This window comes from Diachasmimorpha longicaudata, chromosome 15 (genome assembly GCF_034640455.1).
Source record: "Diachasmimorpha longicaudata isolate KC_UGA_2023 chromosome 15, iyDiaLong2, whole genome shotgun sequence".
Lineage (NCBI taxonomy): Eukaryota > Metazoa > Arthropoda > Insecta > Hymenoptera > Braconidae > Diachasmimorpha > Diachasmimorpha longicaudata.
In genome coordinates this window covers 3,102,394-3,122,695 of record NC_087239.1, presented here as the reverse complement: position 1 = coordinate 3,122,695, position 20,302 = coordinate 3,102,394, and the positions used below count along the sequence as shown (strand labels likewise).

At 43.7% G+C, this 20,302-nt stretch overlaps 1 protein-coding gene across 2 annotated transcripts in view; it reads right to left on the bottom strand.

The window, feature by feature from the left end:
• Window positions 1-20,302, bottom strand: part of LOC135169531 (tyrosine-protein kinase receptor torso) — an 81,314-nt gene that overhangs the window by 37,962 nt on the left and 23,050 nt on the right. Inside the window, exons 2-3 of one of the 2 annotated variants that reach the window (XM_064134602.1) lie at window positions 4,237-4,282; window positions 4,018-4,160 (exon numbers count right to left, since the gene is read on the bottom strand). In XM_064134602.1, the coding sequence (XP_063990672.1) occupies window positions 4,018-4,160; window positions 4,237-4,282 (189 nt within the window). Of the gene's footprint in view, window positions 1-4,017; window positions 4,161-4,236; window positions 4,283-20,302 lie in introns of those variants that run through there. The other variant, XM_064134603.1, reaches the window with a different exon arrangement.

Genomic DNA, 20,302 nt, shown 5'->3' with positions numbered 1-20,302 from the left:
TATGTAGAATGAGTGCAAATTTTTTTACAATCATGACAATATAAAAAACTTTTTGTTAAAACAATCCTAACTTATTCTTTCGAATTATTTTTCAATTCGAAAGAATATTTCATAGAACCTGAATTAATCATCTTGTTACAAACTGAATCGAAAAATTATCCGACATTTTTATTTAATTTTAAATGGGTTAATTTTAAATTGTTTAATTATTATTTGTCTTAAATAGAATTGTGGAGGGAGAAAATGGGACCTCCCAAAACAATTCTCATTTGCGGTCGAGGGTTGGAACCGTCCGCCCACACTCTCGGCATCTCAATGTAGAGGGGTCGGAGTTAACCCTGAAGCATTGAGAGTATAGGGTAAGGAAGGGAAATTCGGGCCCAAGGTCATCAACCATTGGTCCCCTGATTTTTCCTTCCATGCCTCTGAGGACCCACCCTCAGGCTCAATGAACAAAACTATTTGCGCGTCGTTTTGTTCCTCAGTGTGTGTTCTTCCGTAGTTCGATAAACTAATTTTCAAGTTAGTTTTATTCAGTCCTCCGAGGCTTATTCTGTTTTGTCTTTCGTGACTTTTATTTTTATTTTTATTTTATCCAAGTCTTTTGAGATTTCTTCTTTTTTTTCTAAAATTATAATAAGTTTGTTTTTAATAAGTGTGAATAAACTGTATTCTTTTAAAATCTACCAATTAAGCGGAAATAGTTATTAAATAAGTTCTTGTGGGAAACCAGTCTGAAGTGAAGCAGAGACACATCCCTTGTAAGTCTATTTGTTTAAAATATTTCTGTGTCTTAGTTTCAAAATATAGACTCTTCGGAGTCAGTTTAAATTGAAATCGAAACCTTTGTCAAAATTTATTTTAAATCTTTCATCCAGTGGGGTTTTATGTTGGGAATTTTCACGTTAATCCTTCAAATCAAAGGGGAATTAGCTATCCAATTATTTCCAGTAATTATTTTGAATTTCATTGATAATCAATAGGTTCAGCCTGAAATGACTTACTCGGTGTTGAAAGGCTAGATAACTATTAAAAGATCGTGTCGTTTTGTTCGATTTTAACATGACACAAGGAAATGCGTTTACTGCTCCCGATTCTGCGAAAATCGCGAGCCAGCTCCTGTGAATTTCGGCATCAATTGTTTAATTGGAATTTAATTGGAATTCAATTTTCAACATTAAATGTCTGATCAGGCAATTGCAGAAATTATTTACTTCTTTAATAATCGGGGATCATTCTTTAAATTTTGAACTTGTTTGACTAGCTCTCTCTAATCATTTCGTTCATTCTACACTAGCCTTCCTGTGCATTTGGCAGTTTCTCATAAAACCGTTTACAAGGTATTCGGTTTATAGATTAGATCCTAATCAAAAGTTTATGCCAAATTTGTCGGTTTTTTTGGCATGTATAGTGTAAATTTACATCTAGTTTTCGTGGGAATGAGTTGCTCATCAATGCTGAGATTCGCCCCTGGAAATGAGAGCGAATTTGTCTACGCCTAAACGTTGGATTCATCGGCTTCTGTCATCGTATCCCAGAAATCTCAGAATTTCTAAAAAGTCGTCCTTACTTATTGCATTCGAAAAAAGGGAGGTCCCCATTGCGAATTGCACATGTAGGAAATGGATTAATTTTTTCCCTTATAAACGGCATGTGCATATAATACTCCAATGAATGCATATAAGTTATTTTATAGGCAGCTCTAATGCAGTCTTCTGCTTCTGTATATTTTTTTATATTTTTAATAATGGTCTCATTTATTATCACGAAAAATGCGGATGAAGCTTTACCAGATATAATATTTCTTTTGGCGTGTGCTATTGGACCTGATACTTTTCTGAAAGTAAGTGATGTCCTTCCGATTGCCGGCCCTTCTCTGATTCACTGCCAAACAGTTCCATCAACAGCCATGAGAGTGTCTTTATAATTTTGTTCACTATCACTTTCGGAATCCGATAAACACCTTTGGCGGCTATTCTCTACGGAGATTCAAAAAATGCTCATTTTTGTCAGAAATCACATTATCACCCTGTGTGTCTTCATTGTCTCGACAATCACTTTGACTTTCGCCTTGATCATCGCCAGAAATTGACTCTTCGTCACCGGAATTCACTTCACTTATTTGTCGAATTCGTTCCAACTCTCTCACTGATCGTGCGGGCATGTTCAGGTTTGCAGTAAAACACAAGTCCAATTGAATGCACGGGGTTGAGCAGGTGATGGAACAAATTCACGCCAGCGTATGAGTCGAATGTTATTTATTCCTCTACGTCACAGAATGGAGAGTTGGTCTTAAGAATGGCTTGTCCTCTCGTTGGATGATTTGGAATGATGTGTGTCCGATGTAGGCCGGAGAGCGAGTGTGTCGATTTTCGGGAAAGTACGAGCTTTTAAAGGAAGGTGTGGGAGGGGGGATGCATCGGGATCTCTGGTCTGGGATTGGCTCGGCACTGTGCTCGGGACAGCTGGGTTAGTGAATAGGACAGTTCTGGAGTATTCCCCAGATTTTAATGACAAGCATTTGGGGTGTTCTCCAGATTTTAATGATGGAGATGGCGCCGGTCAGGTAGCAGATTAGCCTACGAGGGTCTGCTTCCGGGATAGACGCGTTTGGGGAATTCCCCATGGAGTTGACAGGGTGTACTGGAGACACAGTCACCACGAATGTAGCAGAAATTGTCACAATTTAACTAAAACTGTCGTGTATTGCAACTGCTTGGCGAACTTTATTTCTTGTTGGCCCTGACCCTTTCTCTCCGACTCGCAATATACGATTGCATTTTTTGAACTACACAGAATTTACTGGGGAGAAGTGCTGCTCTCCAATAAGAGACGCTTTTGTTTATGCGTTATTGGGTCACTCAATATTTCCGATATTTAGCTGTTAGTTCTGGGGATTCCCAAAAAATAAGTAATATAAGCAGAGACAGTCAATAAGAGAGAACATGTGAGTCTGGACGGGCCACAAGGTGAGAAAAGGAAGAGGGCTCTGAGTGGAGTCATGCCGCTGATGTCAGGGTGGAAAACCTTTTTCCACCAATAGAGAACGCAGAGGCGTTACCTTCTCGGTGAGGTCACCCGGGTCTACCCAAGAGTGGGGAGCGAACTCGAAAATCGCGGAAAATTGTGGAGAGAATAGAAGAGGCCAGAGTTCTCGTGAACCTCTAGCCTCTGATATCAGAGGCTCCAGGTTCAGCGAGAACCAATACCAGGCGAGGCTTTAGTCGAGACGCTAGTTAATCCTTAGGAGTTATATAAAACTCGTAAATGTACTTTTAACTTCAATAATACTTCAGTAATTGTAATTCACTTCTCATAATGGAAGTAAAATAATTGTACAATTGTGTTTGTGAAATTTTCACCGAAAAATCCTTTCCCCAATTATCCCACACAATTATCGATACAATTATTCAAAGGTCAGAATACACTTGAAATCAATTTCGTAGTTTTTGCTCGAAAGATGCCCAAAGTGTTGGCAACAAATTATGTGGAAAAATTATTAAAGAAACTCACGATTAATTGCGATGAGGAATACGTAAAATCTTTCGCTGAGTTCGTTAGTGAGTTTTTACCGCGATAATTGTTCCCGTTGTGATGTCAAACAATCGGAGGGCAGTATTCGGGGTCACGTGCCACCTTCAGGTCAGTTTAAGCTGGATGGTTAATTAATTATCATTTTGCATTAGCTTGTCAATCGATTCCAAGATTCTTGCCTATTTTCCAAGATTTTGGCTGATTTTGGTCGAAATCAGAATGCAAAAAACTATCGTGCGAATACCTTTCGATCTTCAAAGTTAATTATAGAATTTTCCTCAGATTTTTCTACGTAGGCGCGAGAGGGATAACTTTGGCCATTAAATCCTTTTTAGGATTTTGATAATCAGAATTTGTCCCTCTGGTTGCAACACAATAAAACAATCATAAAATTATCCAATAAATTCGAAAGGTTTTGTCGTATTACAACCGATTATTGACCAAGTGACTACTTATCTACTGATTTTATGTGAATTCTCTGACCATTGAAACTCGACTCCACACGTTGGACATGTTTTCCATCGCAATAACATATATTCCAGGATTATATTTGATCGCTAGAAGATCAACATCTTTACAGTGCAATGTCGCATTGAAATTGGCAGCCTCAGTGGATGTTTTCATTTCTGCAAGAATAAAATTCGAAAATTTATCGAAAATTGCCACCATAGAAGTTTACTTTTTTGCGAAGAATATACTTACTTTTATCGGAATACTCGTTTTGGAAGCATTCATCTCGGCAGGAAGCCTGAAATATGAAGAAAGTACATATTGAATAAAGCTCACGAGCATATTTATAAGTTGTTGTAGTGAATATTTTTACTGAAAGGGTGATATGCGAATAAATTCATTAAACACTTGTCTTCTTGATGAATGCAATTGTCCTTAGAGAGTAGTGAGGTGATTTAACAAAAATTATAGTCTATTAAGAGCAGGAATAATTTGAATAATATATCGATATGTTCCAATGCGCACTCGCCCTCGTCGCTAGGCGAACTGAATCGATCTCCATGCCAGAATGGAGATCGTCAACACTGCATTCGTCCTTGTCCCGCAGGGCGCAACGGGAAGGGGAAACCCCCCCTTGAACACGGGTGTGACGACCCCGTGTCCAACTGGGAACCTCCAGACACGCTCGAACGCATTTGAAATACGATTGTGCTTCTTGTGCACCCCACTGGGGACCAAAACCTCGAGATGGTTCTCTCTCTACTAGCCGGATCATCAGTTGAGGTTGTACAGGGGTACTTGAAGTAAGGATAATGCCAAGTGCATGGTGTGTGTTCGTGGTTACGTGCATGGTTGCCAAACCATTCAAAATGGCATCCCAAAAGCTCATTCTCCGCAAATATCCTTTGCGTGGGTAACACATTATATAGAGCACCGGGACTCGATAATATTACCAAACATATATATGGAAACTAAACTACGGAAATCGGTACCTCGCTGCTTTCTAAATTCCATCAGATATTTTTTTTGATTGTAATGGCATCCGTTGTGAATTTGGAAGATGGACCATTGAGGGGCAGTAATGCTTGAGGTGATACATATCTGGGATTAGGCCAGGGACTACCTCCCCGAGGTTCCCCGTGGGTGCAATGTCGGTACCAGCCCCCTGTAACTCGCCTACTTCTCTATATAATATTGGCGTGCCCGATCTTGTCTTCAAGTAGGAACTAATCCGCGGGGTGGCGTATGTGTCACCAGGGAGTGTTTACCGTGTTTACATTTGGTTGGGAGCTGACATAACCCCGAGCGATCAAACAACTTAGGTGATACAAGTATAAAAAAATCAGAATAAATAAAATTCAATAAATAAAATAAATAGAAAAAATTGTGTGACATTATGCCATCGTGTACGATCGTTGGATGTACAGTAGGCTATTCAAGTAACCCCGATAAAGGGCCTTGTTTTAGTACTCCTAAAGATCCTGCACGCTTGAAAGAATGGAAATTTGCCACAAAAATGCCTTTGCTCAAGTCAGGAGATCCAATTTGTTATCAACATTTTCGTGAACGTAAAATAGGGAGACATAAAATCATTTATGCCATCGATGGAACAATATTACAGAAGGTGAGTCTTAATTAACTAATTAATCAATTAATTTTCATTGACAAAGTTCAAAATAGTATTTCTCTTTCCTAGATTCCTTATAAAATAACTCGATTAGAGAAAGGCGCGATTCCTTCTCAATTCGTGTGGACAGTTGTAGACACAGATGTGATCTCAAATATCTCAGGTAATTGCGAATTGCATGCTACGAAGTAACATACCAGATCTTCGAGTTCTTGTTCGACAAGATCTGACGTTTCGAGTGTTTATCATGCAGAGGCTATGGAGTCACAAGCAAGGCCTCTGAGTGCTTGTTCTTCAAGTTCTGGCATCTCAAGTACTTATCAAGAAAGAAGCATGGAATCACAAGGGCGACCACTGAGTGTTTGTTCTTCTAATTTTGAAATAGAAAGTGAAACAATTAACTCCTCCAACCATTCTTTGGACGACTTGTTCAGGCAATCTACCAGTCGAACTTTCTCAGATTCACCAGAAAAATTCAACTGAAATGGTTAAACTTCCCGCTGATTGGTCTGTGGAATATCTGCCACAGAAAAGTGAAAATGTCACTTTCTTCTCAAAAAATCATTGCATTGAATTTGACAATAATTATAAGATATATGCTTCGAAAAGAATAATAATAAATCAAGAAATGGTTGTGAAAGCATACATTCTCGATCAAAATGTGAGTTTGTCGAGGCTGAGTATGGATGAGAAACTACACACTGTCCAGCAGGTGGAGGCTCTATTATTCAATTTAGATAAAATTCACGTCTGCGCCGGTTCTCATAAACTGAAAGACGTTCCTAAAATAAACTCCAAAACAGTAGTGAAAGACATAAGCAATGTTTGGCGACACACGCACGCACTGTCTTTTGATTGTGGAGGGAACTACAATCTGTAACTTCTGTCTTAAGGCTAAAAGAACTGTGGCTAAAAGGCTCCAGAGATTGAAAAAGCAAACAGAGCCAAAGAAATTGTAAATTCCTTTGTCTCCTATCAGAAAGAAGCAGTGGCTCAAAATGAAGACCCAAGTCGGTTGAGCTCGGAGAATAAAACAACGACCTCAAAAAAACTATCAGCAATTTAAAATCAGAGCTTGAAGATTGCAGAGTTCAAATAAAAGGACTAAAAAGGAAGAAAATAGAGCAATACATGCAAGAGCAGAATATTGAGGGAAATCAGTTTCGAGTAGTCAAACAAATCCTCGCATCAGCGAAAAGGAAAAGTCCTACCGGTCGACGCTATGACGAAGAGTGGATGGTATTAGCTTTATTATTACACACGAGATCATCGTCTACATATCAGCTGCTCCGTAGTAATGGAATCTTACCTGTACCCTATCCCAGAACAATACAAAAGTAATTATATTCGCTTATTTATCACCCCTGACGTGCTCTATAAACGAGACGAAGGGGACGGTTTGAGCGACGGCCAGCGTCGGCTATAACGTCAACCTACGGGAGTAAAGACCCGTCAGGAAGACTCAAAGCATTGCCGCGGACCGGACTCCCCAAGCCAAGCTGGAAGTAATCGTGCCGAGGGCTGAATGGCACTGGGGGACAGTGTCTCAAACGATACCCTTGGGGAACCAGGCAGCACCCCATTGTATTTATGCCTTACCCCCGTATCCATGCTCTGCGGAGGTGGACTTCTTTTCCTGGATACTCGTGGGAATTGTATGGACCCATTATTTCATAAAAACTTTAACGCCGATGACGGTGCCCTCTCTGAGGGAACGGCAAAGGCTTCCAGGGCAGAGGAGGAGATGATCTGCGCTAGGGCCCCAGAAGGGGAACAAGCGCAGATGCAGATAGAGGTAGAGGGGGAGCCAGCTTCAGAGGGGCCTACCAGTGGTGGGCCCGCTGTCGCTGACCCTACCCAGGGGAAGAGAAGAAAGGGAAGGACGGGCGCGGAGAAGCGCAGGGCCCGCCAGGCTAGGCTGAAAGCCGAGGCCTAGCGGGATCAGCAATCCCCGCAGACAGCGACCGTGTCAGGGGGTAAGGAGGAACAGGGGACAGGGCCCAAGAGGCCCAGGTCCTCTGGTTCCACTCCCCCGGATGTGGCCATGTTCAAGAAGAAGGTGCGGGCGATAGAAGGACTGGGGGCAACCTCCTTCAGAGAGGCGGCGAAGGATGGAGGCAGGGTGGCCGTAGTGCCAACTGGCCATCCTGAGCTGTCCCTGACAAGGGAGCAGGCCGACCTGGTCCAGGAGGCACTGGTGACAGCACTGTTCGGGGCTGACCTAGACGGTCAGCTCCCGAGCTTTGATGGCCACTGGTTTGACGATGGCGTGCTGTGGGTGGCATGCACGGATAGTCAGTCGAAAGACTGGCTGAAGACCGTGGTGCCCACCCTGGTACCCTGGGAAGGGGCCTCCCTTATCCTAGTGGATAAGGAAGCGCTCCAAAAGCTAATCAGGGTTACGGCCTTTCTCCCGGGAAAACCCGTGGGAGCGGCTATGGCCCTTGAGAGGCTCAGAATGCAGAATTGGACCCTCACTGCAGGTACGTGGAGAGTCTGGGACTGCCGGAGCGGGGATGAGGGGCTCAACCTAGTGTTGGGTGTGGACCCTAAGTCTCTAGAGGCCGTGAAGGGTCTGGGGATGGCCCCCTTCTACTGCCTCGGCCGGGCTCGTTTTTACGAGACCCAGCGGAGAGCGGCGGGGGGAGAGGCGCCCCAGGCACAACCGGACCCAGGAAACGCGATCACTGACCAAGAGGGGTCAGGGACCGCAGGGGATGAGGGAGGGCGGGAGGGAGCGCCAACGGGACCAGATGGTCCGGAGAGTGCCTCAGCAACTACCGGGGAAGGCGCCCGCGAGGGTGGGGCGAAGGAAAGCGAGGAAGGCTCCCTCTTACAGAGGGACCCCCTCGCCGTTGCACGACCTCCGCTGAGCGGACGTCGAAAGGGCCGTAGAGGAAGGCCGCCTCTGGCGAGAGGGGGCGCGGCGGGAACTGGAAGGGGGTCTCAAGGGACCCTCAACTGGGCCCTGCCGGGCTCATCCCACTCGGGGCAGGTAAGGGGGCCAACAGGCGACCCTGCCTAACGGCCCACCAATGGCCAGGCGGGCGAGGGGAGAAGGAGCAGAGGACAAGATGCGAGGTGACGGCTTAGTCTCACTGCTAGTCCACTGCTCCCAGATTAACTTGCAGCACTGCAAGGCTGCGACTGCCCTGCTGAGTCGCAGCCTTGCGGTAGAGCACACAGACATATGCCTTATACAAGAGCCCTGGCAACACGGAGGCTCGGTAAAAGGCTTATCTGGAGGCGAGGTGGAGCTATTCTATGCCCGGGGCGACCTGGGCCTCAGGGTCTGCATTGCTGTCAAAAAAGCGTGCGGAGCCAGGGGAATGGCTAACTCCTGCCACAGAGACTTGGTGGCGGTTGTCGTGAGACTTCGGGGGGAGGTCGGAGTGGAGGACATTGTGTTCTGCTCGGCTTACTTCCCGCATGACTCGACGACACCTCCACCAACCAAAGAACTGCGTGATCTGGTGAATCACTGCAGAACCAAAAAGCTGCCATTCATCATGGGGTGCGATGCAAATGCGCAGAACGTGGTGTGGGGCAGTGAAAGATGTGATGACAGGGGTACTGCTCTCCTGGAATTTATGGCAGACGTGGACCTCGAGATCCTGAACAGGGGCTCGAGGCCCACGTTTCTCACCTCTCGCTGTCAATGTATCATTGACGTAACCATGTGCACCCGCCGGCTGGCGGGGCGATGCAGGGACTGGAGAGTGAACCGGGAGGACACACTCTCCGACCATCGACGCATTAGATTTAGCATTAAGGGCTGTGCAAAACTACAGCAGGATCGCCTGCGCAGAAACCCAAGGGCCACCGACTGGGACTCCTTTGAGAGGAACCTGGAGGAAAGGCTCAGGGTAGGACGCGTAAGGCCCTGCAGGGAGGACAGGTTGGAGGACGAGGTGGAGAGAATCCACGTTGCCCTAACCGAGTCCTTCCAGATGGCATGCCCGGCTAAACGATGCAGACAAGGAAACAAAGTGCCTTGGTAGAGTCGTGAGCTGGACAGGCTGAGAAGCCAGTCCAGGAGACTCGGGAATCGAGCGCACAAATGAAAGAGAGTCGAAGACTGGACTCTGTACAGAAATGTGCAGAGGGAGTACAAGAGGCTCATAAAACAATCGAAGGAGCTCACCTGTGGAGGACATACTGTGAGGAACTGGAGGCGCTTTCAAGCATCTCCAGGCTTCGCAGGGTCTTCTCGGGGGGCACTGCACAAAGGCTGGGTGGAATCACGCTGACAAGCAGAGAGACCATCGCAGAACCGCGAGAGGTCCTGGAGCATCTAGTTCGCGCGCACTTTCCGGACTCTACTATAGAGCATCCTGTAGAGTGCCCTGAGGTGGACTGGACGTGAATTGGAAGCGGCGTACCCGACTGGGAGCTAGCCGCAAAAATAGTAACGCTGGACAGGCTGCAATGGGCGGTGGACTCCTTCGAAATGTACAAGAGTCCGGGTCCGGATGGGATACATCCGGCCCTCTTGCGAAGAGGGGGTCCATTGCTCCTACGCAGACTGATACCCGTATTTAGGGCCTGCCTAGAATTGGGCTATGTGCTCGGCAGGTGGCGGGAAGTCAGGGTTGTCTTTATCCCCAAACCGGGTAAATGCAGTTATGACAATGCGAAAGCCTACAGACCAATCAGTCTAAGCTCCTTCTTGTTGAAGACGCTGGAAAGGCTGGTCGACAGGCACATTAAGGAGGGGGCACTGGGGTCTAACCAGATTTGCTCCTCACAACATGCTTACCGAGCTGGCAGATCTACTGAGACTGCGCTGCACCACTTGGTAGGCACAATAGAAAATGTAAAGGAAAGAGGGGATGACACCCTTGGTGTCTTTATAGACATCGAAGGGGCCTTCGACAACACTTCCTTTGATACGATGGAGAAAGCGGCATCTTTTGGGATCGAGGAGACGGTCACCAAATGGATAGCCGCCATGCTCCGAACTAGAGTTATCCACTCCACCCTTGGGTACAGTGCGGTACGGGCTGCGGTAGGGCGGGGCTGCCCGCAGTGGGGGGGGGGTTATCTCCCCTCTGCTATGGCTCCTCGTTGTCGACGGCCTCCTCACTAGACTCGAGGAGCTGGGGGTAAGGACAGTCGCGTATGCAGATGATGTGGCACTGCTGGTAACTAGCAGGGACGCGAGCATGCTACATAGCAAAATGCAGAAGGCGCTGGACTATGTTCAGCACTGGTGCACATCGAAGGGCCTAAGGGTAAACCCAGGCAAAACGGTGATGGTGCACTTTACAAGCAGAAGGAGGGGTGCCGTTAAAGCTCCCTCCATCTATAACACAGTGCTAAGATTCTCGGGAGAAGTCAAATACCTAGGTATTTGGCTCGACAAGAAGCTCAGCTGGAAAACGCATATCGCCATGCAGATTAACAAGGTTACTATGACATACTGGGCATGCAGGCGAATGTTCGGAAGCATATGGGGTCTAAGGCCGAGGATGGTCAAATGGATCTACACGGCCATAATGACCCCACAGCTTACATACGCAGCCGTAGTGTGGTGGTCAGCCTTGAATAAGGCCTGCCAGTGGAAAACGGTGGACAGAGTGGGCAGGCTTGCGTTGCTGGGCATAACAGGGGCCCTTTGAACGACCCCGAGCTCAGCATTGGAGGCCCTGCTCTTCATCCAACCGCCACACCTGATTATAAGGGAGGAGGCGACAAAAACGGCTGCAAGACTGCGGCTGCAGGGAACGTGGAAGGGAGCCAGGAACGGGCATGCTGGTGTCCTCCGCGCAGCCAGAGAGCTGGAAGGACTACTGTCGCGCGTTGCTGACGCCTGCACACCCAGATGGCACTTTCGCAGAAAGTTCTCTGTCAACCTTGGATGGGGGGAAACCCCGTCAGGAAAGGACGCGGACTGGGCGCCGCCCCGTGGACTAGTCTGGTATACGGATGGATCACGGGTGAGCGGACGGACAGGAGCGGGGGTCTGGTCAGAGGGGCCCGCAATCGCGAGGACCATTGGGCTGGACTCTCACGCAACCGTGCTCCAGACTGAGCTGGCTGCCCTAAGGACTTGCGCCAGGATGATCCTGGAGAGAGGGGACAAGGGCAAAAAGATCTTCATCTACTCAGACAGCAGGCGCGCACTAAGGGCAACACTCAGGTATGAGTGTTGCTCTAAACTAGTGGGTGAATGCGTAGAGCTGATGGAGGTAATTGCCGTAAATAATCGGCTTGAGGTGGCTTGGATTCCGGGCCACGCTGGCATCAAAGGCAATGAGAAAGCCGATGAGCTAGCAAAGAACGGTAGCAGCAGGGCCTTTCAGGGGGAGATGGAGCACGTAGGCGTGCACACCGACTTTGTGAAGGACCTGGTCAAGGAGCGTGGGGATAGGAGGATTGTGGACAGGTGGGACTCGGAGACGGGTGCCAGACACACGAAATCCTTCTCAGAAAAACCCACTAGGAAGATTGCGGAAACTTTGTTGGGCCTAAACAGGGCTAAGCTCCGCGCTATAGTGGTGCCCACCCTGCACTGCCCCCTGGCTCTGTATTTATCAAGGATAGGCAAGGAGCCAAAATTCATGGTGTCATAACAGACGGGGCCTGCAGCAATCGAAAATTCTGGTCCGAAGTAGGCGTCAGCGGAACATTGGGACATGCCAAAAGCCATTTCATCCATCCACTGGATGACAACAGAAAAGTTTTTGTTTTTTCTGATACCCCCCACCTTTTTAAGTGCATCAGAAATCGGTGGGAAAAAGTGAAGGTGCTACAGCGTGATCCAGGAGACTCTTTGATCGATTGGAATCACGTTAAATTCCTACATGGGAGAGATCAAGAGTCATCCAGAAGAGGACAGCTGAAGTTGCTGCCAAGACTGACCGCAAATCATTTTCATTTGAGTAACTCGTCTAAAATGCGCGTCTCACTCGCAGTTCAGATTTTTAGTAACTCTGTTTACCGTGGCTTAAATGCTCTCAAGGACATCCCTGAATTGAAGGACAGCCAGGCAACTGCAGAGTTCTGCAAATGGTTAAATGACCTTTTCGATGCACTTAATCGAAAACACATCATGAATGCTGTTACGCCGACGGACCTGGATTGAAAAGTAAGATTTTTTGTTATTTATTCGTAAGAATTTTAATGAAAATTATTTAATTTCACAATATTTTTTACAGTTAATTCAAAGTTCATTGGATAAATTAAATATATGGGAGCAGAATGTACAAGAAAAGAAAATTTCACGCGATTCATTTCTAACACAACAAACTGCTGATGGTCTTCGTGTTACTTTGATGTCGATGTTGCATATGGTAAAGTATTTGGTGGAAAAGTATGCCTTTCCGCTCGTTTTTACGAGACGTGTGAACCAGGATGCACTCGAGGTTTGCCACTGCTCAATCTTATTTTTTAAATGAGACAGACGCGTAAGAGGGAATTATTACCGATTTATTATGAATTTCCAGTGATTTTCGTTTCAATTGATCCTCAATCTCAGTATCCATTGATACTTTTCCTTCAATAATTTCCTATTACGCCGGAATTATGTGCTTTCCTGCCTAATTTTTTCTTTGCTTCCTCTGAACGTCGCTAATCTTTTCTTTTTGTGTTATTTTTCTCTATTGTTTGGTGTGAATCCTTTTTTTCTGTTTGTCATTATTAGAAATTCTTCGGCTCTGTAAGACAAGTAGGTGACTCGAATGACCACCCTCTACTCCGACATTTTTACAAATATATAAAATTCTTTCAACATTCAGTGTGCTTAAACCTCCAACAACAGGCAATTGTACTGTCACCACTCATCAGTCCCAAACGCCTTTATTGAAGCTTTCTGACCTTAAATCCATTTATGATGATTCGACCTTCACGGATAAAAAAAACAATTGATCGAAAGAATTGATAACATGATAACGAATGAAGATTGGAGTGTAGAAGAAATTTTTGATCATGATTATTCAAAACCAGAAATGACTGATTGCCTTGTATATTGTTTGTCCATGGATTTGATCAAACGCATTTTGAATCACGTTAAATGCATTGCATGCAAGAATGCTCTTCTGAACCCTTCTGGTAATGCCACAATACCCGAAGCTTCGCTTACGCAGTGGAATAAAGACACTGATAATTATCACCCTAATACGCATTTTTATAAATTTATATTATATTTAGAAAGTCTCTTTGAAATTCACCGAGACTTCTTACATGTTTTCGACTTGATTATAACTGATGTATTAAAATCAAAGCGAGTATCGTTTCCATGTATTGAACACGGTACAGAAATGTTATTGCACATTATTCAATTTTTTGTAATGCGACGTATGCAAGAGTATTGCACTAGTCTAAATGCGAGTCAAATCAAAACTAATCAATACAAAAAAAAAACAATCGAAATGCTGCACGTCGTAATTCGTTTATTATTGATAAAAAACTATTGTGGTATTGAAAAAAAGCATCCCTCGATGTGTTCTGTATAAGAAAAACCTCCAAAAAGCTAGGCTGTACATGTGGCGCTGGGTCCACATGTACAGCCTAGCTTTTTGTCTCGACAGTTGAATCCCTGCACAGCGGTGCTCTCATCGTTTGAAAATTCTCTGTACAGTTGTTCATTGGTACAGTTGAGAAAGTACAAACGGAGCCCCCCCACGTATTTGCTCAAGCTGCAGGGGGCTGGTCGGTACTTTGAAAAAAGTGGTGGCATTGTAGCGAAAGTCCTCCAGCTTGCTGGCAGATCTGGATTTTTCCAAGACCGAAGAGACTTTGCAGCGGATTCGCATTTTCCGGAAACCATAACCCGGCAGGGTTGTTTCCTTATAGCGGCATTGCGTGCATTCGTCCTTGGCTTAGACGAAAATTTGGCCCTGCGTCGCCAAAGGTATCCGATTCCCGCATGTTTGTAGGATAGCTTGGGGTGGTCTAGCCGCACAGAGCTGTCTTGGTTTCGACTCTAACAAAAAGGTCCCACTTGACAGTGATGCCAGATGGGATATCCCGCAGTTCCCCACCCCTGGTAGAGTATCACGGCGCCGACTCCGTTGCGCAGAGGGTCTGGCGCTGCGTTTGAATGACTTGATACGTAGGGCCCTTACATGACTTTTGTCAAGGAAGTAGTATTTAAACCATACGAGGATTATTCGGAGGAGGATCGAATGTCGCAAGAGTCACTTGGGTAAGAGTCAAGCGTCAAGTGGTTTATTTGAGGCAGGCTCAAACGTCCCGAGAGTCACCAGTGGGTCATTTGGAGTGACAAAGTCACGCGAGGCAGAGTCAAGAGCTAGGAAATTTGGATTTGAAGTGATTTTTTTTTTCATTGAGATTATTAACAAAACGGGAGTCTCACAGCTCGGAATAAGGGGAAAGCCCTCTATGAGTGCTTCCCTGTTTGAAATTTGAATTATGGAAAGCGTTCAATGGTATAAGAAAATACGAATAGCTGGTATTAATACATCTTGCATTCCACCATTGAAACAATTCAATTTCTAAAAACTTCTTTTATTTTTATAAAAGTATTACATGTTCCAAAAAGTGACCCACGATAGCTGGGTAGTATGTTCTAGGGAAGTATCTTCTAGAGTGGTCAGGACAGGAGTGAGGTCCTTTTGGGTGTTACAGGGAATATATATATTATTCGACCAACATATTTATTTTCTAAGTGTGCGTGAAATTAATTAAATTATCCCGTGCACTTCTCGAGCTAAAGAATTAACTTCGTTTGAAAGAAATAAAACTAATAAATTTGAAAACTGTCACTTTAATGAAGTTTATTTTACGTTAATAGTATTACAAACAAACACAATACAACACTATAAATTTTGGATTTGAAATGCACGATGAATTTATTTTTATGTTGATTTGCTCTATCTTTGACTTCCGATTAAAATGGAGTGACCCGGATGAATGTGAGAATTCCGAAGTGACGTTGTACGTTCGCTTGATGTTATTCGACTGACTGGCTACTTCAATCTTCCTCATCTTGAGGAAGTCTTGTCCCACTTTTGGGGGTGTTGGGCAAAGGAAAAGGTTGGCCATAAAAATGCATGCTTGTGTTGGAGAAGGTATCGGCAACCTTCTCTAGTAAAATGGGAATATTTAGAGTCATAAAGACAATCCTTTCAGGGGGGAGGGGGGGTGAATGAAAACCTATTATTATTAACATTAGGATTATTTATTAGAATACCAAAATTGGTTTGAAAAGTTATGATTGTTTATTGGAATAATTTGATTTGATGAAATAAACTAATCAATTGATGCGATTTGTTCATCAGACCTCATTTGCAGAAAATCTCGACAAAAATGTATCCCCGACCAAATGGTGGAACCCATTTATTTTCGGGAGTCACATCTGGACTGGGAAAAGGATACCAATCCTACGTTGGATTTTTTTGGTGGCCCGGAAAAGGGCCGATTGTTTATCAGTGAAGTACAAGAGGTTTTCGAAGTTTCCGCCGCCAGCGACGATGCAGAGTCGGGCTCGATGCAGTAAATTTGCCCTCATTCGCTCCAGTTCATCAGGAGTAATGCTTGCAACTGCAGCGTGCAGCAGTGCAACCATTTCCTCCTGATTCGGTGGGTGATGAGAGTATACCCGCGACTCCAGAGTACCCCACAAGCAAAAATCGAGTAGGGTGAGATCCGGATCATGCGGAAGCCACGCAACGAGTGGTTGACGACGTCCACCCCTGTCCCGGTCGTTGAGGTTGCCCATCCAACGCTGGGGAAACCATTCATTAAGCTGCTGGATGACTGGCACGCAGGTATGTGCAGGTGCCCCGTCGTGCTGGAACCATACATCTCGGGTATCTGGACCATCACCAACTATAGCCGGAAGTCGCTCTTGCAGGAAGCCCAAATAGTTTCCACGCTGCCATAAAAAATGTCAGCATTGCGAGAAACCTATCATACACGGTTAGACATGGAAGTCCGACGGGAAACGCAGTATTCATAATGCAGAATATTTACGTCGAGACGTCCTGGAAGATGACGAATGTGCAGTTCATGACCAATGATTCCTCCCCAGGTATTCAGAGATTCCCAACGATACTGGAATTTGGATCCTCTTGCAAAACAGGGATTTTCAACAACCCAATGATGCTCATTGTGCTGGTTGATGATCTCCTTCCTCACAAAGAGTTTCTCATCCGTCCAGAACATGTTACGAATGAATTTTGGAAGGCGACTTCTGTCGAGGAGCCATTGACAGAAGGCTATACGCTTCGGGACATCCTCAGGCTTCAACTCCTGGACTGGGGTAAATTTCCAAGGGCGAAGGCCTTCCTCCTTTATAATTCTATGAACCGTGGAAGGTTGAATTCCCAATGAAGCCGCGATCGCTCGAATGTATTGCTGTGGAGACTTCTCCATGGTCTCCAGGATCGCCTCCTCCAATCGAACCCCAGCAGCACATCTTGGACGCCCTTCCGGGCGTTTCCGTAAACAATTATCTCCTGAATGCCAAGAAGGATGCCCGTGGTTTTCGGAATTTTTCTCCTTAAAAATGCTTTTTGACAAATATCTTGTAAACAAATGGGTTCACAACTTTTTGTCAAAAAGATTTTTTTTTGTCGGGAATTCAATTTTAAACATTAAATGTCTGATCAGGTACTTGCATAAATTAATTAGTTTATTTAATAATCGAGGATTATTGTTTAAATTTTTGATCTGATCAAATTATTCCAATAAATAATTATAACTTTTCAAACCAATTATTGTATTCTAATAAATATTCCTAATCTTAATTAGTTAATCCTAATGCCCTATCACTGCACGGATCATCGACCCATTACCCGGTATATCCGAGAATCAGATTAGAAGGCAACATTTGCAGCATGGACTATTGCTAAGTTATTATAAAAATACAGTGACGAGAGATTTTGATTCAATCAAAAAATCCTGTCACTAGTGGCACTTGCAGATAACGTCAACATGGGACTCAGTCGTCCTGAACCTTTTTAATTCTATAAGATTGACACAATAACTTGTACAATTCTAAGATCTAACGGTAAACTAAAACTTACTTCTAATTACGGTCTGAGAATTTTAGACACTAGCATATTTCGGTACAGCTGCGACGGACTGGTGACGTGAAGTTGGCTTCTCGGTTTCGCGTCGGGCTGCCAATCACACGAATTACAACACTCCTCTTCGCACCTGTATCCGAATTACACTTTTTGTTAGTGATATTACGGTTCGCGAGTGACGAACTGTGTCATTTCTCGTTTACAAGTAAACAAAAAGTCTTTTCCTTTACAAGTTTTGACTTTTCCTTTACATGTAAATGAAATGTACTTTGCGACATAGGCTGAACGTAGCGGCAGTGATGAAAATAAAATAAAGATGTCAATGAATATGTTAAATATTTCAACAGCCGATACCCCACATAGCTCGGCTTTACTTAAATTCCAATTTCCGATGATCATTCCATGAGGTTCCGTATTCAATAATAAAGAATTTTATCAGTAATGTATCGTTTGAAAGATACTTCCAACGCCGGGGTGAACCTTGTTCGGATATTAAAATAGATTGATGAAAGACTCGAAAACACAACACTTTTTAGGGTTAGCAAAGAATGTATTTGGTTTGTACAGTGATATAGTGGGCTGTATTGAACAGTTGTATGTTTCATCGTAACTGTCTAAAAATGAGCAAGTTGCAGCTTTTATATCTAGCAAGAAACGCTGTGATTGGCTCAGTATTTTAAAATTGGGGAATTCCCGGATTAACTAAATATTAGAAATATAACACTCTAAATATTGAGACTCATAAAGTTCAGGTAGGATCAAGATCCCCTGAGACGGTGATGATGGTCATGGGGACTAGGGATATAGTAACATGGGATTAGGAATTTTAATGTAGTGGAGATGATCTTATGAGAACAAATTCAAAAAGGAAAAATATGGCGTTTAGCGCAAATGACAGGAAATAAGTGGGCAAAATTGAGGGACAGATGTTCCAATAATGAATTTTATAACCCTAATAAGACAAAAAATAAAGAAAGACTTGATATCACGACTCAATAAATAACAATATAAATAAATCTATAAAATCTATCACTCAATAATTCATCCACTTCTTTTGTACTCTAATGGTTTATTAATTTCTCTAAAAAGAATGTTATGCGGTTGACATCAGATCGAACTTAGAAATTTTTGTTTCAAATAAGGTTAACTTGTAAAATTAATGTTCACCCAACGTATTCAGTTCACATACGGCTTACGGGTAGCGGGCATAGATCATTATGGGTCAAATGTAATAAGCACCTGCCCACACAGACGTACACACTGATTCCTTATAGAGTATAAACTCGACAGAGAAATGTATTCTTATTGAGTATCCTAAATACAGTCGTACGACACGTTACACTTCTATCTACTCTTCTTGCTATCATTATCCTTACACACTACTCCACTGCACGATTAGAACAAACAATATTATGGATATGGGATGCACGTTTTGTTCGTTCCGGCTTGTATTCAGCTAACGTCACATCTCAATAGTCACATCGCACATGCTGAGAAGAGATCGGCTTGCAACAAGCCGTCATTTGCTATTCTGACAAGACCTACCTAACCCAAATGGTATTTAAAATTTAGTCTAACAGATACCGCGTGCGCATTTAGTCCCATACGATTCCGATATTATTATATGAAAGATTTCCCTTGTTCTGCAGTTGATGCAGTACCTTTCCCTCTCGTAGATTTGCAGGTTGTGGCTCGTGACCTTGAATGTCTAATGTATAACAAAGAGCGTCTGATGATTTCATATTTATGCGGTCTAAAGGACTTGATTATCGCTCAAGCATTGACGTTCAATATCCTCTTCAAGGACAGTCACAATTGAAAGGCAAAATAACAATTCATGTATTCAGTGTTGAATGTTGAATGTTGAATATTTCATCTTTTACGCACGGATTTATCATCTTATTGCTTCTATTGGAAATGGGTTATTCGAAATAATAATTATGGAAATAATTGAAACTATTCCTCTACTTTATTATTTAACTCAAATAATTGTGGTTGGAGGACACATCCGCGCTGTACTGATTCCTTAGAGGAACTAACTACATTTACAAAGGGAAACAACCCCCCCGGACCTTTTAGCTCTCAAAGAGTCCTATTCATTCCACTTTGTCTACATACTTAAAATCAAATCTCACACTTCTCAGAATTCCAGTTTATAAAAATGTTTTTTTTTTTTCAATTTAAATTATAAACACTCAGAAGAGAATGAGATTGATTTTTGGATTCTAGTTATTCATTTTATGAAAAATTTAACAACTTCTGAATGAAAGTATGGTAATCACTCAATTTTCACATTCCTTAATTTCCATTGGAAATTATGTGGAATGGTCACAAATGCGGGAATGCGAGTTTGAGAAATATCTCATTATGGATCTCCTATCTTGTCTCTTTTCCGTAATTAACTTTCATTAAATCAAAAAAATAAATTGAGTAACAAAAATGAAACAAATCTGATATGTTCCTGAATTATAGATGTCGATGAAGATGAACTTTGATGAAGAGCAAATTTCAGAACATCTCAACCGCTTGAATAGTTGTTGGGAAAAAGTCAGTTGTATCTCAATTCCTGTTCGAAAATATCTCCAAAACTAGGGGCCCGTATCATTTTTTTTCCTAAAAATATTCGTCGATTCACAACGGTGGTTTCCCCACTGACTCCCCTGATGGCTCTCGGACATCCCCCGGGCGCCACGCT